The sequence below is a fragment of the Phyllobates terribilis genome, unplaced genomic scaffold (assembly GCF_046119375.1).
Source record: "Phyllobates terribilis strain yellow unplaced genomic scaffold, ASM4611937v1 Scaffold_2__4_contigs__length_985480577, whole genome shotgun sequence".
NCBI lineage: Eukaryota > Metazoa > Chordata > Amphibia > Anura > Dendrobatidae > Phyllobates > Phyllobates terribilis.
In genome coordinates, this window is record NW_027362762.1 from 692,187,830 (window position 1) to 692,207,255 (window position 19,426).

Consider the following 19,426-nt stretch of genomic DNA (forward strand, 5'->3'; position numbering starts at 1 on the left):
AAGGACTTTTTTCTGGGTGTTTGTGTTTTTTTTAAATACTTTACTAGAAATTCATGGTGGTCATGTCTAATATTGGCGTGACCCCATGAATTTCGGGCTTAGGGCCAGCTGATAATGCCAAGCTGGCCTTAACCCCTTTATTACCCAGTGAGCCACCGCACCAGGGCCCTGGATGAGTTGGGTACAGCGCCAGAAGATGGCGCTTCTATGAACGCGCCATTTTCCGGGGCGGCTGCGGACTGCAATTTGCAGCGGGTGGGGCCCAGAAAGCTTGGGCCTCCCTGCGCTGCAGATTCCAGCCCCCAGCTGCCTAGTTGTACCTGGCTGGACACAAAAATAGGGCGAAGCTCCACGTTTTTTTTTTTTAAATTCATGAAATTCATGGAATAATTAAGAAAAAAAGGGCTTCCCTATATTGTTGTGTCCGGCTAGGTACAAATAGGCAGCTGGTGGTTGGGGGCAGCCCGTTCCTGCCTGCTGTACCTGACTGGACACAAATATAGGGCGAAGCCCCACGTCAATTTTTTTTAATTATTTCATGAATTTCCTGAAATGATTTAAAAAAAATTGACGTGGGGCTTCGCACTATATTTGTGTCCAGCCAGGTACAGCAGGCAGGAACGGGCTGCCCCCAACCACCAGCTGCCTATTTGTACCTGGTTGGACACAACAATATAGGGAAGCCCTTTTTTTCTTAATTATTTCATGAATTTCATGAAATAATTAAAAAAAAAAATACGTGAAGCTTCTCCCTATTTTTGTGTCCAGCCAGGTACAACTAGGCAGCTGGGGGCTGGAATCTGCAGCGCAGGGAGGCCCAAGCTTTCTGGACCCCACCCGCTGCAAATTGCAGTCCGCAGCCACCCCGGAAAATGGCGCGTTAATAGAAGCTGGATGCTGTACCTGGCTGGCATACAAAAATATGGCGAAGCCCACGTCAAAAGTTTTGGGAAAAATTAATTAAAAAATAAATAATAATTTAGGGACTGCATCTTTATTAACTCCTCAAATGTCATTTAGTGTTAAAATAAAGGATTTATTTAAAAAAAAATTGACGTGGGGCTTCGCCCTATATTTGTGTCCAGCCAGGTACAGCAGGCAGGAATAGGCTGCCCCCAACCACCAGCTGCCTATTTGTACCTGGCCGGACACAACAATATAGGGAAGCCCTTTTTTAAAAAAATTATTTCATGAAATAATTAAAAAAAAATTGACGTGGGGCTTCGCACTATATTTGTGTCCAGCCAGGTACAGCAGGCAGGAATGGGCTGCCCCCAACCACCAGCTGCCTATTTGTACCTGGTTGGACACAACAATATAGGGAAGCCCTTTTTTTCTTAATTATTCCATGAATTTCATGAAATAATTTAAAAAAAAAATGCGTGGGGCTTCGCCCTATTTTTGTGCCCAGCCAGATACAACTAGGCAGCTGGGGGCTGGAATCCGCAGCGCAGGGAGACCCAAGCTTTCTGGGCCACCCCCGCTGCAAATTGCAGTCCGCAGCCGCCCCAGAAAATGGCGCGTTCATAGAAGCGCCATTTTCTGGCGCTGTACCCAACTCATCCAGGGCCCTGGTGCGGTGGCTCACTGGGTAATAAAGGGGTTAAGGCCAGCTTGGCATTATCAGCTGGCCCTAAGCCCAAAATTCATGGGGTCACGCCAATATTAGACATGACCACCATGAATTTCTAGTAAAGTATTTAAAAAAACACAACACCCAGAAAAAAGTCCTTTAATTGAAATAAACACACAATTCTTTATTGTTCTAAATTAAACCATACTTACCACCACGCCCATTCCAGCTGAAGCCAACGATCTCCTGCAATAAAAGTAAAATAATAAAGCAACATCATCCTTACCTTTCCATGGCTCCCACGACACATCAGCTCTGCTACATCGAGATGACAGGCTGGACCGCAGCAGAACGCTGCCATCCATCCTGTCATCCCGCAGACACTGAGAAGCGCAGGCATACTTCCACTCCTCAGTGTCTGGCTGTGACGGCATGCAGATGAGCCGAGGTCATGTCCAATGAACTCAGCTCACCTCATGTACGTCACTGACAGCGTGGGAAAATTCTCCTGCACTCAGCACTTCAGCGTGAGAATTTTCCCACGCTGTCAGTGACGTGCATGAGGTGAGCTGAGTTCATTGGACATGAACTCGGCTCATCTGGATGACGTCACAGAGAGACACTGAGGAGCGCAAGCATGCCTGCGCTTCTCAGTGTCTGCGGGATGACAGGCTGGATGGCAGCTTTCTGCTGTGGTCCAGCCTGTCATCTCGATGTAGCAGAGCTGGAGCCGTCGTGGGAGCCATGGAAAGGTAAGGATGAGGTTGCTTTATTATTTTACTTTTATTGCAGGAGATCGTTGGCTTCAGCTGGAATGGGCGTGATGGTAAGTATGGTTTAATTTAGAACAATAAAGAATTGTGTCTTTATTTCAATTAAAGGACTTTACTCTGGGTGTTTGTGTTTTCTTTTAACTTTGACTATGGGGTTAGTAATGGGGGTGTCTTATAGACGCCTCTCCATTACTAACCTGGGCTTGATGTCAGCTGGCATTATAAGCTGACATCAACCCCAACCCTATTACCCCCTGCCACCGCACCAGGGCAGCGTGGAAGAGCGAGGCTAAGTGCCAGAATTGGCGCATCCTATGGATGCGCCATTTCTGGGGCGGCTGACGGCTGGTGTTTCTAGCCTGGGAGGGGGCCAATATTCATGGCACCCTTCCTGGGCTATTAATATCAGCCCCCAGCTGTCTGCCTAGCCTGTGCTAGCTATTAAATTAGGGGGGACACCACGTTATTTTTTTGGGGGGGTTCCCCCATTTTAATAGCTAGTAAAGGCTAGGTATTCAGCTGGGGGCTGATATTAGTAGCCTGGGAAGCTCCGTGGGTATTACCCCCTTCCCAGGCTTCAAACATTTGCCCCAGCTGTCTGCTTAACCTCCGCTAGAGCCTAAAATTAAGGGGAACCCCACGCCAATTTTTTTTTAAATAAATCCTTTATTTTAACACTAAATGACAAGTACAGTAATCAACACTGTCACTGTACTTCATATATATGTGACTGACATGTTTCTATCTATCTAATCTATGTGTGATTCTCTATTCTTTCTATTCTAAATTGTCGGGTACAGATGCTGAATTGCCGGCCGGCTTTTTTAAAGAGACGGTGCATGAAAACACTATTATTTTTTTAAATAAATCCTTTACACTAAATGACAAGTACAGTAAGCAACACTGTCACTGTACTTCATATATATGTGACTGACATGTTTCTATCTATCTAATCTATGTGTGAAGCTCTATTCTTTCTGTTATAAATTGTCGGGTACCGCTGCTGAATTGCCGGCCGGCTTTTTTAAAGAGACGGTGCACGAAAACACTAATATTTTTTTTAATAAATCCTTTACACTAAATGACAAGTACAGTAAGCAACACTGTCACTGTACTTCATATATATGTGACTGACATGTTTCTATCTATCTAATCTATGTGTGAAGCTCTATTCTGTCTGTTATAAATTGTCGGGTACCGCTGCTGAATTGCCGGCCGGCTTTTTTAAAGAGACGGTGCACGAAAACACTAATATTTTTTTTAATAAATCCTTTACACTAAATGACAAGTTCTGTAAGCAACACTGTCACTGTACTTCTTATATATGTGACTGACATGTTTCTATCTATCTAATCTATGTGTGAAGCTCTATTCTGTCTGTTATAAATTGTCGGGTACAGATGCTGAATTGCCGGCCGGCTTTTTTAAAGAGACGGTGCACGAAAACACTAATATTTTTTTTAATAAATCCTTTACACTAAATGACAAGTACAGTAAGCAACACTGTCACTGTACTTCATATATATGTGACTGACATGTTTCTATCTATCTAATCTATGTATGAAGCTCTATTCTTTCTGTTGTAAATTGTCGGGTACCGGTGTATGCCGCTGATGAATTGCCGGCTTTTCATGTCATTCTACATTATTCTTAGTTGTTTTACTTCATGTAGAATTAACCTACAAGGAAAGAAAGGGTTTATTTTCATTCCGATATTTGTGTCCCATTGACTTGCATTGGTTTCCGGTATCGGAATCGGCGATATCCGATACTTTTTGGGTATCGGCCCGATACAATCCGATACGATATTTCCTGATATCGGAAGGTATCGCTCAACACTAGTCACCACACACAGACGTATCCAGGACATGGGCTACAAGTGTCGCATTCCTTGTGTCCAGCCAATCATGACCAATAGACAACGCCAGAAACATCTTACCGGGGCCAAGGAGAAAAAGACCTGGACTGTTGCTCAGTGGTCCAAGGTGTTGTTTTCAGATGAAAGTAAATTTTGCATTTCATTTAGAAATCAAGGTCCCAGAGTCTGGAGGAAGAGTGGAGAGGCCACAATCCAAGCTGCTTGAGGTCTAGTGTGAAGTTTCCACAATCAGTGATGGTTTGGGGAGCCATGTCATCTGCTGGTGTAGGTCCACTGTGTTTTATTAAGACTAAAGTCAGCGCAGCCGTCTACCAGGACATTTTAGAGCACTTCATGCTTCCCTCTGCCGACAAGCTTTTTGGAGATGGAAATTTCATTCTCCAGCAGGACTTGGCCCCTGTTCACACTGCCAAAAGTACCAATACCTGGTTTACAAACAACAGTATCACTGTGCTTGATTGGCCAGCAAACTCACCTGACCTTAACCCCATAGAGAATCTATTATAGAGAATCTATGGGGTATTGTCAAGAGGAAGATGAGACACCAGACCCAACAATGCAGACGAGCTGAGGGCTGATATCAAAGCAACCTGGGCTTCCATAACACCTTAACAGTGCCACAGGCTGATCGCCTCCATGCCACGCCGCATTGATGCAGTAATTGATGCAAAAGGAGCCCTGACCAAGTATTAAGTGCATTTACTGAACATACATTTCAGTAGGCCAACATTTCAGATTTTAAAAACATTTTTCAAGCTGTTGTTATAAAGTATTCTAATTTACTGAGATAATGACTTTTGTGTTTTCATTGGCCGTAATCCATAATCATCAACATTAACAGAAATAAGCACTTGAAATAGATCGCTCTGTAATGACTCTATATGAGTTTCCCTTTTTGTATTGAAGAACTGAAATAAATTAACTTTTTGATGATATTCTAATTTTGTGAGAAGCACCTGCATATAGATACATATGAGGCTGTGAGTTTGGGTCGGGACACCCACAGTCAGTCCGGACATTGCTATCTGTATATGGACTGTGAAATACGCTGGTCTGAAACCAGTCTAAGGGTATGTGCACACGATCCTTTTTGGCAGCGCTTTGAACGCAGTATACTTGTGTTGCGTCCAAAGCGCTGCACGCAGGTGAATCCGTATGTGTTCATTGAACACATGCGGATTCACCGCATCCTATACATTACACTGTAGAATTTCTCTTGTGGAGACTGACGTCTCCGCAAGAGAAATTAACATGTTGCGGTCTGTGAAGATGCACCGCACGTCCGTCTCCACGGGTGAGCCACAGGAGCTTGGAGACACATAGTGGGCATGGGATTTGTTGAAATCCCGTCCACTATGCTCTAACATCTGGCCGTTGCAGATTGCACACACCGCAACTACGGTGTTTGTCCGATCCGCAGCGTTTACTGACCGTGTGCACGCACCTTAACCTGGTAAGTCCACTGCTGCTGCAGTGCTGGGGACGGAGTTGTAGAATTGTCCTGAAGTGAAGACATGCGACCATGTACACTTGAGCACAGAAGGCATTTCCATCAAGTTGATACAGCATGAGACTGTACATAGCAAGTCATTACTGCTAGACCACTGAGCGGCACAGCTAAGGCAGTGAGGGATTTACCAGGTGAGTAATAGTCTTTTTTCTATTTGACCAGATTTCTCTGCCTTTCATTAATGCCAGAGGCCCATTTTTGATCTGTGCTGTTGTTTGCATCAATAGTCTATGTAAATCTCAGCAGGATATGGATTTACAAGCTGCATGAATATTGCAGCTTGTATATCTGTGACATATTCTCTTTAAATGCGGACTTGTTGGTGGTGGTGTCATAATTTTGGGGGTGAGACTAGGGATATATATATTTTTTTTATGTATTTACTTTCTAACTAAAAGCAGAACAGATGGGTATGTTTACACTAGCTGTTTTTGATGCATTTTTTTATGAAAAATTTTCAGCTAAGTTTTACAGTACCAGCAAAGTCTATGAGATTTCAGAAATCTCATGCACACAGCTTCGTTTTTTGTCCTCAGCATTTTGTGCGTTGCATGTTTTTTTGCACAATAGAAAATGTCACTTCTTTCACTGTTTTTTCAGTGTTTTTCACCCATTGAAAGCATTGGGTGGTGCAAAAAACGCTGTAAAAACGCCTAGTGTGAATGTTTTGCTGCATTTTTAGTGAAAAAAATCAAGCACAGCAGTATGTGCAACCCATTTCTTTTTGTGATTTTACCATCTTGTCTTGGTCACCTGCGATGGCAGTTTAGATTAGGACAGTTTAATTAACTTAGTGATGCTTACAATGTAAGCATTGGCTGAGCTAGGTGTGAGATTGAACAATGCCTGTGGCCAGACCAAAGTGTGAAAGTAAATAGTGTCTTACATACTCTATGCACTGCCAGCACCCCCCACTTACATTTGTAATGTGTATTTTTACATGAACATATGTCTTGCATTGGTGACCTGTGTTCATGCTTCTATGGTAGAAGCAAAGCTGAACTTTGGGATCCTGAAATACGTACCAAAAACGCAGCAAAAAATGCACCAAAACTTGTGTTCTTGATGTTGCTTCTTTCCTGCCAAGAAATCAGGCTTTTCAGAAAAAAAAATGCTGAAAATGCCTAGTGTAAAGGTAGCCTTACAGACAGTTTTTGGGGCATTTTGGCACTACGGTCTGGTTAACCTGTTGTGCCGTCTGACAGCACGAATGACAAGGGCCAATAGAAGGCTACGGGTCCGTGAAACATCTACAGCACATGGATGGCAGCAGTACAGTCTGTGCGCTGTATGTGCTTAACATTGCAAAGAATAGAAGCTTTATCCATACCAGAGAAACGCAGATGACACTGATGGTAAAACCCTAATGACACCGATTTTCTCATAGGTGCTTTATACAGCCGTGTGAAGGAGCCGTACACCGCAATAACCAGGGTGACATCTTTGTGGGCCACTGTTGCAGACACCTTGGTGTGAATGGGTGACATAGATCTGTGACGCGCATGTCCCATTAACTATAATAGGAACACGGGGCATTCACAGACGAGCATGACAACGGCTCAGTACACACACATGCCATGGGGGGGCGCAGCGGTGTAAGCAATGTTATTGATAGAGGGTATGAAGCAGGGACCAGCTATACCGGGTTACTGCAGTGCCAGCCCCCTACTTCCCGTCCTCCAGGCGCCAACAGCTTTTAAAAGTGAACTACTGGACGATGCGCGCATGCGCATTTACGCTCCCGTACACTCCCGCCCACACAGACGTCACAGGCTGCGTTACATCACTGGCCCCGCCTCCTCTACGCTCTCTTCTTCGCGGCGCTTCCAGCTGTCAGACAGACGCCGGTGTCTGAGCTCAGGCCGGTGTGGTCCCGCCATCGCTACCGGAGAGCCTAATGGCGGCGGTGTTCTGCTCCAGGGCGCCCTAGGACTGTACCAGCGAGGCCTGATGTGTGCGGATCGGGATTCCTCGGCCTCCCCGGGGCTCCGGGCCCTGCTAGGCCGCTTCCTGCACGGCCTGCTGCAGTTCCGGGTGTTCCAGCTGTTCGGGGCGGCATGGTCTTACCTGACGGGACTGTCCGGAGGGTCGTTCTTCTCCTTCCTGCCCTCGGCTTGGGTGGTGCACAGGTCGGTGGGGCCCGATGAGCTGCCCGAGATGCTGGAGGCCCTGGGGCTGCGGTCTGGGCCCTGGGAGGAGCTGGGAGAGTGCCTGGACGAGCTGGGGCCCTGGAAGGATCTGCTTTCTCCAGCTGATCTGGACATCATGAACCCATGGAAGGGGTATGGCTCCTCCAGCAAGGATCAGGAATCCTGGGACAATGCCCTACAGGAACTTGGCACCTGGCACAGCAAGATGCAGACCCTGTGGGAGCCAGGGCTGGGCCCCTGGAAGGATCTTGTGGACCCTGACCAAGAGGTGGACGATGAGTGCTGTAGTAAGTCCGCTGCCAACGACCCTTATGTTAGCCATAGGATGAGTGCGGAGGATGGCCCATGTGATGTAGACCACGAGAAGAGCGCTGCCCGGTTCCACTCCGCGCCTCTTGGGATGGTGTCCTGTATCTTTAACCCCGCATCGGGGGGAGTATTCACTTGGCTAGATTTAGGTAATGAGCCCAGTCTCCAGGACAAAGATGTTCACGATGAAACGTCCACAGCTGAAATAGAACATATCCGTAACAAGAGGTTGTGGTTCCTGCAGCAGAACCAGAGCCAAGATGTTCCCACCACTGAGCTCAAAGACCCTGCTCAGAATCTGGGAACAGGCCAAGATGACCCTGCCCTCCCTATAAAGTTAGAGTTGCCGGTAACTGACTGGCACGATGGCCACCATAAGGACTTCTCTCCGGATTTGGATTTAGACCAGAGCAGTGTCATGGAGCTTTCAGGTTCTGACCCGGATTCCAAGCTTTGTCCTCCTCTTTCTCTGCTGATTCAAAAACCACTCATTTCAAGCAACACCCAGAGTACATATCCACCCAGCCCAGATCAGGACCAAGGATATCACAGTCTGGAGGATTGGCAGTGCTTGAATATTAAACAAAACCTCCAGTTCTTGGGTATTTCACCCCCTGATACCTGTGAATCTGTAATGGGCGATGATGGTCTTCAGAATCCTACAAAAATTTTATGTCCTGATGTAACAGATGATATGGACTCTGATGCAGAGGAAACCCATGCCCCTGCTATTCCTGCATGCACAAATAAGCACATTGGCTATATTTTGGGGACAGTTGTGAGCGATGATGAAGAGGAAGATTCCAGTTCCTCATGTGACGATGATGATGATGATTGGGATGAGGATGATGATGGATTTGACAGTGAAGGATCAGTTTCTCCCACAGAGGCTGATGTTTCTGCGGCTGATGAAGTTGTGCTGTGGAACTCTTTCTGTAGCGTGGATCCTTACAATCCACAGAACTTTACTGCCAGTTTACACACTGGTTCCATTGTAGAGGTGGAGTCCCACCTTGAGGACCAAGCAGCAGTCATTTCTGAGGATGAAGAATCATGGTGTGACAGCGATGCGGTGTCAGACAGTGACAGTGAGGATGAATTTAGCATCAATGAACAGGAGAACTTAAAACTGTGGAATGGGTTCCTCAAATCTGAAGATCCCTACAATCCCTTATGTTTTAAAGCCTCAGTACACACAGCTGAGCGTAAAGGACAGAGCAGTGACGCTGCCACCAAACATTTAGAACTTGTTTGTTACAGCCCCTCAAGTAGTGAATTGACTGTGCCCACTCACCCCTGTGATGCTCCGCTCTTACGGTTGAGAGAGAAGCGCAGTATGCCCATGGAGGAAAGTGCCAATGTTGGTCATAAAAAGGTATATTCCATATGGCTGCCAAAATTTTTGCTTATATAATTTATTTAAGCCATGCATTATTAATATGTACTAGTGTCCTATTAGGGCCACCCAGCAGTGAGACTGTGTTCAGGATGCTCTCAGTGACATGTTACCAGTCCTCCTGCCTTATGTGGCTTATTATCTAAATATATCTGACAGATAGTGTGGTCTAGACTGATCATAAGTTGGCAGCTGTTTCTTAGAACTTGGCAGAAGTGGACTCGTGTGTTGGTGATGTTTATTTTGGGCCTACTTGTTACTTTTAGCAGCTTTTGATTTTTATTTAGGGCCATATCTTGATGGCTCCATTTTAGTGTTTTCTGATGTCGGTAGTGTGGTTGATGAAAACTTTATTGTGGTGTCATTGGGCAGGGCCTAGTAAATGGCCATATGTTTGTATTTTTCTTCTAGATTGGTTCTGATTCTCATTAGACATCCAGGTGGTGTATGGAGATGTAGGCTAAGTGCTCACAGCATCTGAGCTTCCTATTCAGTATATATGCCCAACAGTGGTTACTCTGGATCATACATGTCAAACTCTGGCCCGTGGGCCAAATCTGGCCCCAGTGTGGTTTTATTCAGCCCGCGACACCAGAACCACCACCCCTATGTGGGGCCCATTATTACATTATTCTGTATGGAGGACTAAGTGGAGCCCATTATTCTGTGTGGAGGACTCAGTGGGGTCTCTTCTAGTGAATGGGAGCTTATGGAAACATTAAAAAGGCATGTCGGACTCTGAAAACAATTTTATTTCTCTAGGCATGGATCTTTGATAAACTGACAGATGGAGGCATATACTCTATCCCATGTGGATCCAGCTCGGGCTACTTCGGAGGTCAGATCTATCCACATGCCAACAGGAGTGCTGCAGTACATTTTAGGGTTCAGTGGTCATGTTGGCATTCAAATGGTGCAGACCTCCGTAGCAGCATGCATTGGATACATGATGGGGTAAGGGGGTGGGAAGTGACTGGAGAGTGTGCCTCAGTTTTTTTTTTTTTTTTAAAGATCCATGCTTAGACAAAAAAAAAAAAAAAAAAAAAATGTTTTCAGTGCCTGACCTCCCATGCATACCAGGAGCTTTTCCTAGTTTTATACCTTCAGCTAAGTGCTGTGCCTTGCAGGCAATTCTGCTTAGGGAAGCAGTATGCAAAGGGAAGAAAAGGAAGAAAACGTACAACAGCTAAACCACATGCCTTTCTGCAGACAGCTGTATTGAGGAGTTAATTTAATCGGTATTAAGAAACCCAAAACTGCTGTCTGCAGGCTTGTCTGGTTTGGATGATCTGGGACAGTTTTCTTCCTTCTGGAGGAGAGAAAATTTGCCTACTTGTCATTGAGAAACAATTATTAAGTAATACTAAACAATGGGATGGACGTCTACAAATGACGTATCGGTAATTAGGCCTTGCATAACTTTTGACGTGTCATGGAACTTTGTTTTAGCTACATGTGAGTAATGCAAAAAAGACTGAAATATCGGTTTTTGGCTCTTAGAGACGGAGGACTTTTTACTGTATTTCTGTATGGAAAATTTACTCTGATAACGTGTCCTTTATTAGTGGAGCTCAAGGTCATGAGATCTGACCATGTGCTTTAAGATCTGGCCTGCTGTATTCCCATAGTTGGAGGCTTGGAGCTTTCTGTGGGTTTTGCACCTGGATGTGTAACTTGTATAAATTTTCACCTTTGGCCGATATGTTCAGGTTCTTCATGAAAATTGCATTGCCTCATTTAGGCTTTATAGCTTTTCTTTATTACATGAGACCTACCAGAAATCATTTATCACTGGACCTTCTTTAGTCTTTACCATAGGGGAAAGCCTGACTAGTTCAGCATGACCCCTGCCGGCTGCTCCCTGCCCCGCTACGGGTCATTGACTGGACTCTTCCTATGTAAACATATAGAAGTTACCTGTCCTTACCTGGAGCAAGGTGGGAAGAAGCCAGCCGGGGACCGTCCTGGACTAGTTGGGTCTCTCCCTATGGTCCCCGGCAGAATCTTCCATACAATGTGAATCTAATAACTGTTTCCTTTTAAATATTTTTTATGCTGAAGTACAATTGATGTTATAGGCCCAAAGCCTGAGGCTGCGCTGTTGACATTATGCCAACAAGTTCCCTTCATGTGTGCATTTATGGTGTTATGGACACTTATGTATTACACACATCCTTACTATTGAAGTTCCGTAGATATGTCTGTGTTTAATGATATAGATCCACAGAAGACCTCCATTATACCCTTTTAAGTGACAGAAATCCAAAGGGGACGTGCCATTAGGTTGTCCCAGCAGTGCAGTAAGGCTATGTGCCCACGATGCAGAAATGCTCCGGATTTTTTCCTGAGCGTTTCTGCATCTCCCTGGCAGAAAAAACGCATGCAGATTGTCCATGCGTTTTCCTGCCAGGGACAAGCGGAAGTGAAGCGTTCTTCACATGCATTTCCGCATGCGGGTTGTCAAGCGCTTTCCAAGCGATTTTTAGCATCACTTGGAAAGTGCTTGTCAACTTGGTCACACTATATAAATCCATGCAACCGGCATGGATTTATATAGTGTGACCTTAAAGAATGGTAAAAAATAAATCTATACTTACCTTCTGATGGCCCCTGGAGTCTGGCTTCGCTCCTTCCTGGCTTGCCGGCAGCTCGTGGTACACTACACTGAAGGACCTGCCGTCACATGACTATGACGTCAGCGCAGGTTCTTCAGTCCACCGCGAGCTGCTGGCAAGTGAAGATGAGCGTACCGCGGGCCATCAGAAGGTAAATATAATATTTTAGTTTTTATTTTATGCTTTTTTTTTTTTTACAGTTTCTATGGTACCCAGGTCCGGAGGAGAGTCTCCCCTTCTCCAAACCCGGGTACCATCCGCTCATTGAAATGCTTGGCTTCCGCATCTACAGATCCAGTAATGCGTAATAGATGTGGTCCAATGCAAGTCAATGGCGGCGAAAACGCTGCACTTCCGCAAAATAATTGGTAGTGCTGCGTTTTTTCCGCAATGATAATCCACAGTGGAAATTCCCGCAGCATGTGTGCAGCACATGCGGATTATCATTGGGGGACATGGCAGGCCTTCTACCATGCGTTTTTTAAGCGTTTCTGCAGCGTTTTTGCCGCTGCGGAAACGCTTGAAAACGCATCGTGGGCACACAGCCGATTCATTTAAGTGTGCATGCCAGAATTGTGGTGTAAAACTCCTTAAGTTGCAATAGTTTTTCACAACTCAGAAGTTGCACAAAAATATTACCACTTCTAGCATTTAGATGCCAGACCTGGCCAGCAACCCCAATTTATTTATTTTACTCTCTTATATAGCGCCATTAATTCCACAGCGCTTTACAGACATTATGGGCTCATAATCTAATTTCAGTATCAGGGCTGTGGAGGTGTAAGTAGTGTTGAGCGAGTATATTCTATTAACCCTTTCGCCGAGTATGCTCGGGCCGAGCTTCGAGTAGTTACAGCTGCTCGTTGATATGGTTGAATCGCTCCCGTGTGCATGATTTGCAACTCTTTGACAGTTTTATTACATGGGAGGAATGTCTATTTCTTACACATTCCTCACATGTAATAAAGCTGTCAAATCATGCACACGAGAGCGATTTAACCATATCACCGAGCAGCTGTAAATACTCGGAACAGAACATACTCACTCAACACTAGTGGTAAGCCAAACTACCGACTCCGACTCCCTCATACATGGCTCATGTGTAAGTGATAAATTTACTGTAGCACAGATTCTTCTCAGCTAAAAGTCTAGACCCTTAGATCAGGAATAGGACAGACATTTATAGGACATTTCATAACTTTCCCAAATTCTTATGAAAAAATATTCCCCACAAACTGCATTGAACTATTGTACCCAATATATATATTTTAGGAGTCAGAGTTGGTCCATTTTATATCGACTCCACAGCCCTGATCAGTATGTCTTTGGAGTGAGAACCTGGAGGAAACCCACGCAACCACAGGGAGAACATATAAACTCCTTGCAGATGTTGTCCTTGGTGGGATTTGAACCCAGGACCCCAGCGCTGCAAGGCTGCAGTGCTAACCACTGAGCCACTGCGCTGCCCTATATGAGCATTATGGCGCCCTTCCATCAAATTCTTGACGTTATACCATTAAGGCGTAATTAACTCCAGAAATGTGCTCTAGTCAGAGTACATTAACCAGTGCATGCCAGTTATGAAAAGCTCCTAATTCATTGGCATGTGCCCGTGATATTTCAGCGAGCCCCTTCATTATGACTGGCGAGCACAACACCAGCCTTAATGAATTGGTTCATTAATGTCTTAAAAGGAGACGGACGAGGTTTAAATTTCCCGTTTTAAGACCTATTTTACGAAAGTAGTAGTCTGATTTCCCTATGTTAGGCCACATTCACACGGTCAGTATTTTGTGAGTTTTTTACCTCAGTATTTGTTCCACTCCTGGTTTTGGCTCACAAATACTGAGGTAAAAAACTCACCAAACACTGAATGTGTGCACCCAGTTCAGTTTCGGCAACCTTCAGTCCACATACCAGCTGTTGTGAAACTACCACTCCCAACATGCTTAGACAACTGCCTCAAGGAAATCCTGAGTGGTAGTTTCACACCCACTGGTTGCTGGCTGGGACTAGGCTTTTAGGCCTACTATCTGAGAAGTAACTGCTGATGGATGCAAACTTTTTTGCACTTGGTATGATGATAGCCAATTGGCTACTACACCACAGTTCCAAAGGACCAAGGGGAAGTTTCCGATTTTCATCCTCTTTGTCTTTTTAACCATTTTATCCAGATGATGCCCAATTTGCTGAAAAGTAAAATGTCACTGTAGAGTTGTTCAGCTGAGCAAGGTGTGACCATATTGTACGTGTTCCAGTACCTGCTGCAGTGTCTGCCTCACAGTAAGAGCTTTGTTTCCAGGCGACTGATGGTCATTACGCTAATGTGCTGTTCATTAATATAATGATCAAAGCGGCTGGTGTTAGGATTACATTGTGGTCTCTTCTGGCTAATGTCTGCCCTTCTAATTGTGGTTTGCCTTCAAACTAGTAGAGTAAATGACTCTTATGCCATGAAGTGTAGACCCCTCATGTGCGGCCTTACAGGTCCGTATTGCAGAGGGATTTTCACCTACAGTCATAGGCCTCACATTAAAACCGGTTGTTGTCGCCCATAGCAACCAATTGCAGCGCAGCTGTGCTGTGGTAAGTTTCTACTGACGACAAAGGGTTTTTTGATAATAAGGGCTGTATTGATTTGTGGGTCACTGTACTTCAGGGTCAATAGGATAGTACAATTAAAAGGTTAGTCACTTCTTGGCCAGTATTGGCATTTTTACAGGCTATGCCATAAATGTCTAATAGATGTGGATCTCACATCTGGGACCATCATTCATCTCAAGAACAGGGGTCTCTTATCCGTGTCTCGCCGCCACTGTGACAGGAGAGTTGTCTTCAGTCACTTCTGCTAATGTGTATGGGATCCCAGACAGATGATTGTCCAAATGAGATTAGCATGATCCCTTTCTTGCAGATGTGAAGCCGTTTAAACTCTGCAGCCTGTCAATTTCAGCATTTTTGTAGCTTTTTTTTTTTTTTTTCCACCCATTCTAATGATTAGGAAAAAATGCAACACAAAGACTTTTTTGATGCAGTGTTTTACCTGCCAAGAGACACGTTTTTGATGCAGAGGTGTCTGCATCAAATAGTTAAGGTGTCCACAATACCCTAAGTCAGTGATTTCCCCCAACCTTTCTTACCTTGAGAGCAACACTCCAATCTGAGATGGACATGAGCCACATTCAGGCACTCAAACCCACACTAGTGACCCTCAGAGCCCATTATTATAGCCAAAAGCTTCCCCACAGAAAACATACAGAGGCCATGGGCCCATATAGGCAGAATAATTAAACCAAGGGTCCCCACTTAAACCGTAGTCATTTAGTATACTTCTAGCTTCCCTAAGGCCACGTTCACACGTTCAGTATTTTACCTCAGTATTTGTAAGCCAAAACCAGGAGTGGAACAATCAGAGGAAAAGTATAATAGAAACACGTCACCACTTCTGTATTTATCACCCACTCCTGGTTTTGGCTTACAAATACTGAACGTGTGAATGTGGCCTAACTAACACTTTCATCTTCTCTCCAGCTTACTATATTATGTCTTTCCTCCTCATCCTCCATAACTATATGCACGTCCAGATCTTCTGTGTGGGCTACTCATAAGTCAACATCTGGAGACCTTCTCTTCGTAGTTGGTTGCTAATGCACCAAGTTGGCAGTTAGCCACGAGCCACACATCTTGGGCTTGCGGGCCACACGTGGGTCCCGGGCTACAGGTGATAAACTGCCCTAAGTGATAAACGTTTGCCAGTGGCTCTCTCCTAAAGAACACGGGAGCACTCCTGTATAAGGGAGAACGGGCAAGATGGCTGCCAGCCGAACAATCAGCCAAATCATTGTTTAGCCAACAACAATCTAACGTGTATAGGGAATCTAGGGTCCAGCTATTGAACTGCTCCTATTTTTAGCAGTTGCCATATTTCCTTGTTTGCCCGCTGCAGGTGTGATGTAGTTCTCATTGTATCTTTGAGTCATGTCTTTGCATCCCTGGTAATGGTTTCCCAAGAGATAAGACGCAGACTGATGCAAAGGGCTGAAACTTAAAACCCGCGGTGGGGTAAGGCTGATGTAACTGTAGGACAGACCTGATTTTCCACAGGGAGGCAACTTGTAGCATAATAGGCGCATATGCAATCAAGAAAAAACATAATATCACACATTTAGATTCATCGGAAATACTACACCAAAGCCAAACCTTATGGGATGTGGAAGATAGGGTTTTGTTTAAAGAAGTGCTCCTCTGTGGGTTTTCTCCGCTATTAACACCCAGACACACTAATTTTATGATTCCTGCTAATTAAGACTGTATGTATTCAAGAATGTAATTATTTTTTTTGTGTGTGTTTTAGACTTGGTACCAGGCCAGCAAATACTGTAAAATATTTCAGTAATTGCAGAGTTAAATTGAGCTTAAAGCGGAGTATTAGTCAGCATTTGTTTGCTTCTCAAAGATATAAGTCATCTATGGGTTTGGTGACTCTGCACTTACACACCCACTGGCTCATTTGGGCCGCGCTGTCAGCTGATAAGGTTTCTTCTTGTGCTTCGTCACTGGATCTCCACTATAAAGACTAGCATAGAAAGTGTTTGATTATAGCAATCAATAGGATTTTATTTTTTGGTCTTACAAAAACAGTTTTGAGTTACGGGCAACTTTTTCACTTTGGTGTGAAATTGGCCACAGGGGTCAACATATGCTGTTTTACACCTTTTTAAAGGGGCTTTCCTATCTCAGAGTGAAGGCATAGGAAAAAAATATATAATGTTAAAATTTTTCCTCCTGGGTCTGAAAATCTGAGAAGGATCATATTGCTGATCTCTAATCATGACCCATTATTTGATGTCAACATGTAAAAGGTTTGCTGTGTTTTGTTTGTCTCCTATCCACATTTCTTATTGGTTTTTGTTTCTCCTTTCCCCCCCAGGTGACCTTCTATGACAAAGTCACGGTATACTATGTTTGTAATGAAGAAGAGCGCAAGGGTCACTGGGAGGAGTTTGCCCGAGACCGCTGCCGCTTCCTGCGTCGCATCCAGGAAACGGAGTCTGTGATTGGACATTGCTTCACCCCTGACCATAGGCAAAGAGTGTGGGACCGAATGCAAGAAATATGGGGCAGCTAGCCCCGCCTCAATTTTAAAACAACAGACTCTTTGCAGAAGTTTTATCTATCACAGTTACAATTCTATATTCTCTACCTTCTTATCCTACAGTGAGGGGGACGGTGAACCCGGGAAACTACCATTATTGCAACCCAAGCCTATGCCACAAAATGAACTTAACAGCCCATTGCTGCCTCTAATCTCCCATACCCTTGCTTTGCTTCAATTTGTCAGAATGACCTAATGAGGCCGTTGCCTTTACTTCCAGACTTCATTAAAGAACGTACTCTAGGTTACAGACCAGAATATCCCAAACGATCTGTTTGCTCATCTAGACATTGTATGGATACTGGAAGAAAGAACTTGACAAATTGTTTTTCACATGACTGCTGCTTTTGATTTTATCATTGGGTGTAGGCATTGCATCCTTATGCTAATCCCTATTTATCTGTTTTTGATACTAAGTAACTATGGGTCTGTATTTGGCCTCATCTTTCGGTTTGCGCTGTACAGACATTTTTCTGTTACTATCTTTGCTTACTACTTCATTCAGAATAGTGACAAACTAGTTGCTGTGTTCAGACTTGAATGCAAAAAAGAGGACAAACCTGCTTTTCTTTATTTGCAATGCAAATATCTATAGGAATTGTGGCAGGAAGCAAGCAAGCCCCATATGATTGAGATTCCCTAAATTGTGTACTATGCAAAAATCTTCCCAACATTGTCATACAAGATGTTTTTTTTTTTTTTTTTTCCCCACAAACCTCATCCCGATACATAATTTTGATTAGCTCCTCACTTTACGCCCCCTTTGAACCTTTTCATTTCGGACACATTTTTCTTTTGTTCCATATATTTTTCAAAGGTAGACCAATTTTAATTGTGATTTGTTATAGAACCTGTTCTATAAACTTAATGCAAAATATATAAAGAATTTTTTTTAAATTATTTTATTGCTGGATTGGCTCTGCGTTACCACCTGTGGCAGCTGCTGTAGGAAATTGCCATTAGCTATAGTGATATTGCATGCGTGTAATGGCCTAAATTATTTTTTAAAATGACTGCATGCCAATATCTACTTTTCTCCTTTTTTTTTTTTTTTTTTTAATAAAACCTTATAAAGTATAGGCCCACTTCATTAACGCTTAATCGTCATCTTTCTGGAATGGTGCAAAAAAAAGAATTGCAGCTTTTGGCTTTCTTACACCAGCTTTGCCAAAACGGGCAAAGCTTGGCTGAGGCATGGTGACGCCTGCCCAGGGAATCCAAGAAAATTTTCACCCACTTTAGTGGCATAAATGACCCTGGACAGATTCTCCAATCCCAGATGTAATATACGCCTAATTCCTTAAATTGGCATAAGCCTCTTAATGAATTGGGTGCATCTTACTCAAGCAGTGTCTTAATTAAGATGGGCGTTTTGTACAAAATGCCAGTCTTAATGAATTGGGGCCTACATGTTTTAGCGTGCCCTGGCTGATCTGTATACTGTGCACAGTGGCCGGAGTTGGGACCATCTACTACTGATTGTTCCTCTCTGTTTTTCTTGGCCATAAGCAGAAATTTCAGATTTGGGGGAAAAAAAGAAAAGAAAAATCTATTTAACACTAAAAATCTGATTTGGTAAGTAGGTCATTTCCTGATGTCACATTCCCTTTAAGACCTGATTTACATATGGAGGTAACAATGTGGCACTAGTAAAGCATCCAGCCACCAGCAATTTTTACTACTCTATAAAAACAATATACCTGAATGTCGTTACACCAGGCATCATGTCATTGCATGAATAGACGTTTAATTATCATTTTTCATTCTCAACGACACCTCACTATAAAATAATGGAATGTCATGTGTCACCATATATATTAATTCTGTTTTGAGCCATAATCCCATTCCACAAAAAAAGGAACATGGCAAAAAATTAAATTTTATTTTTATATTAGCTGTGGTTAATGAAGAGTGACTATTTAATTTAAAAGATCTATTTCTTTGTATAAAAAAAACTAATCTGTTAATTTTAATAAACGTCTGCAAGATCTGTTTACTGTGAATTACAATCGAACGTACCAGAAAGACCTTCTGGATAGAGAGGAGGCTGCTGTAATATTACTTTA

The 19,426-nt window shown here is 43.8% G+C and overlaps 1 protein-coding gene across 1 annotated transcript; it reads left to right on the forward strand.

Moving 5' to 3' along the window:
• The first annotated feature begins 7,337 nt into the window (after window positions 1-7,337).
• PPP1R15B (protein phosphatase 1 regulatory subunit 15B) lies at window positions 7,338-18,411 on the forward strand. Its single transcript, XM_073669205.1, has 2 exons — window positions 7,338-9,569; window positions 17,136-18,411. The coding sequence occupies exons 1-2, from the start codon at window positions 7,338-7,340 to the stop codon at window positions 17,331-17,333; spliced, it is 2,430 nt and encodes an 809-aa protein (XP_073525306.1). The 3' UTR covers window positions 17,334-18,411.
• The last annotated feature ends 1,015 nt before the right edge of the window (window positions 18,412-19,426 follow it).

What these genes read in the sequence shown, in the direction of transcription:
- PPP1R15B (XM_073669205.1), top strand. Translation starts at nt 7,338, where the DNA reads ATGTTATTGATAGAGGGTATGAAGCAGGGACCAGCTATACCGGGTTAC. An exon ending in CCAATGTTGGTCATAAAAAG is followed by an intron (nt 9,570 to 17,135) that starts GTATATTCCATA and finishes TTTCCCCCCCAG; the next exon opens with GTGACCTTCTATGACAAAGT.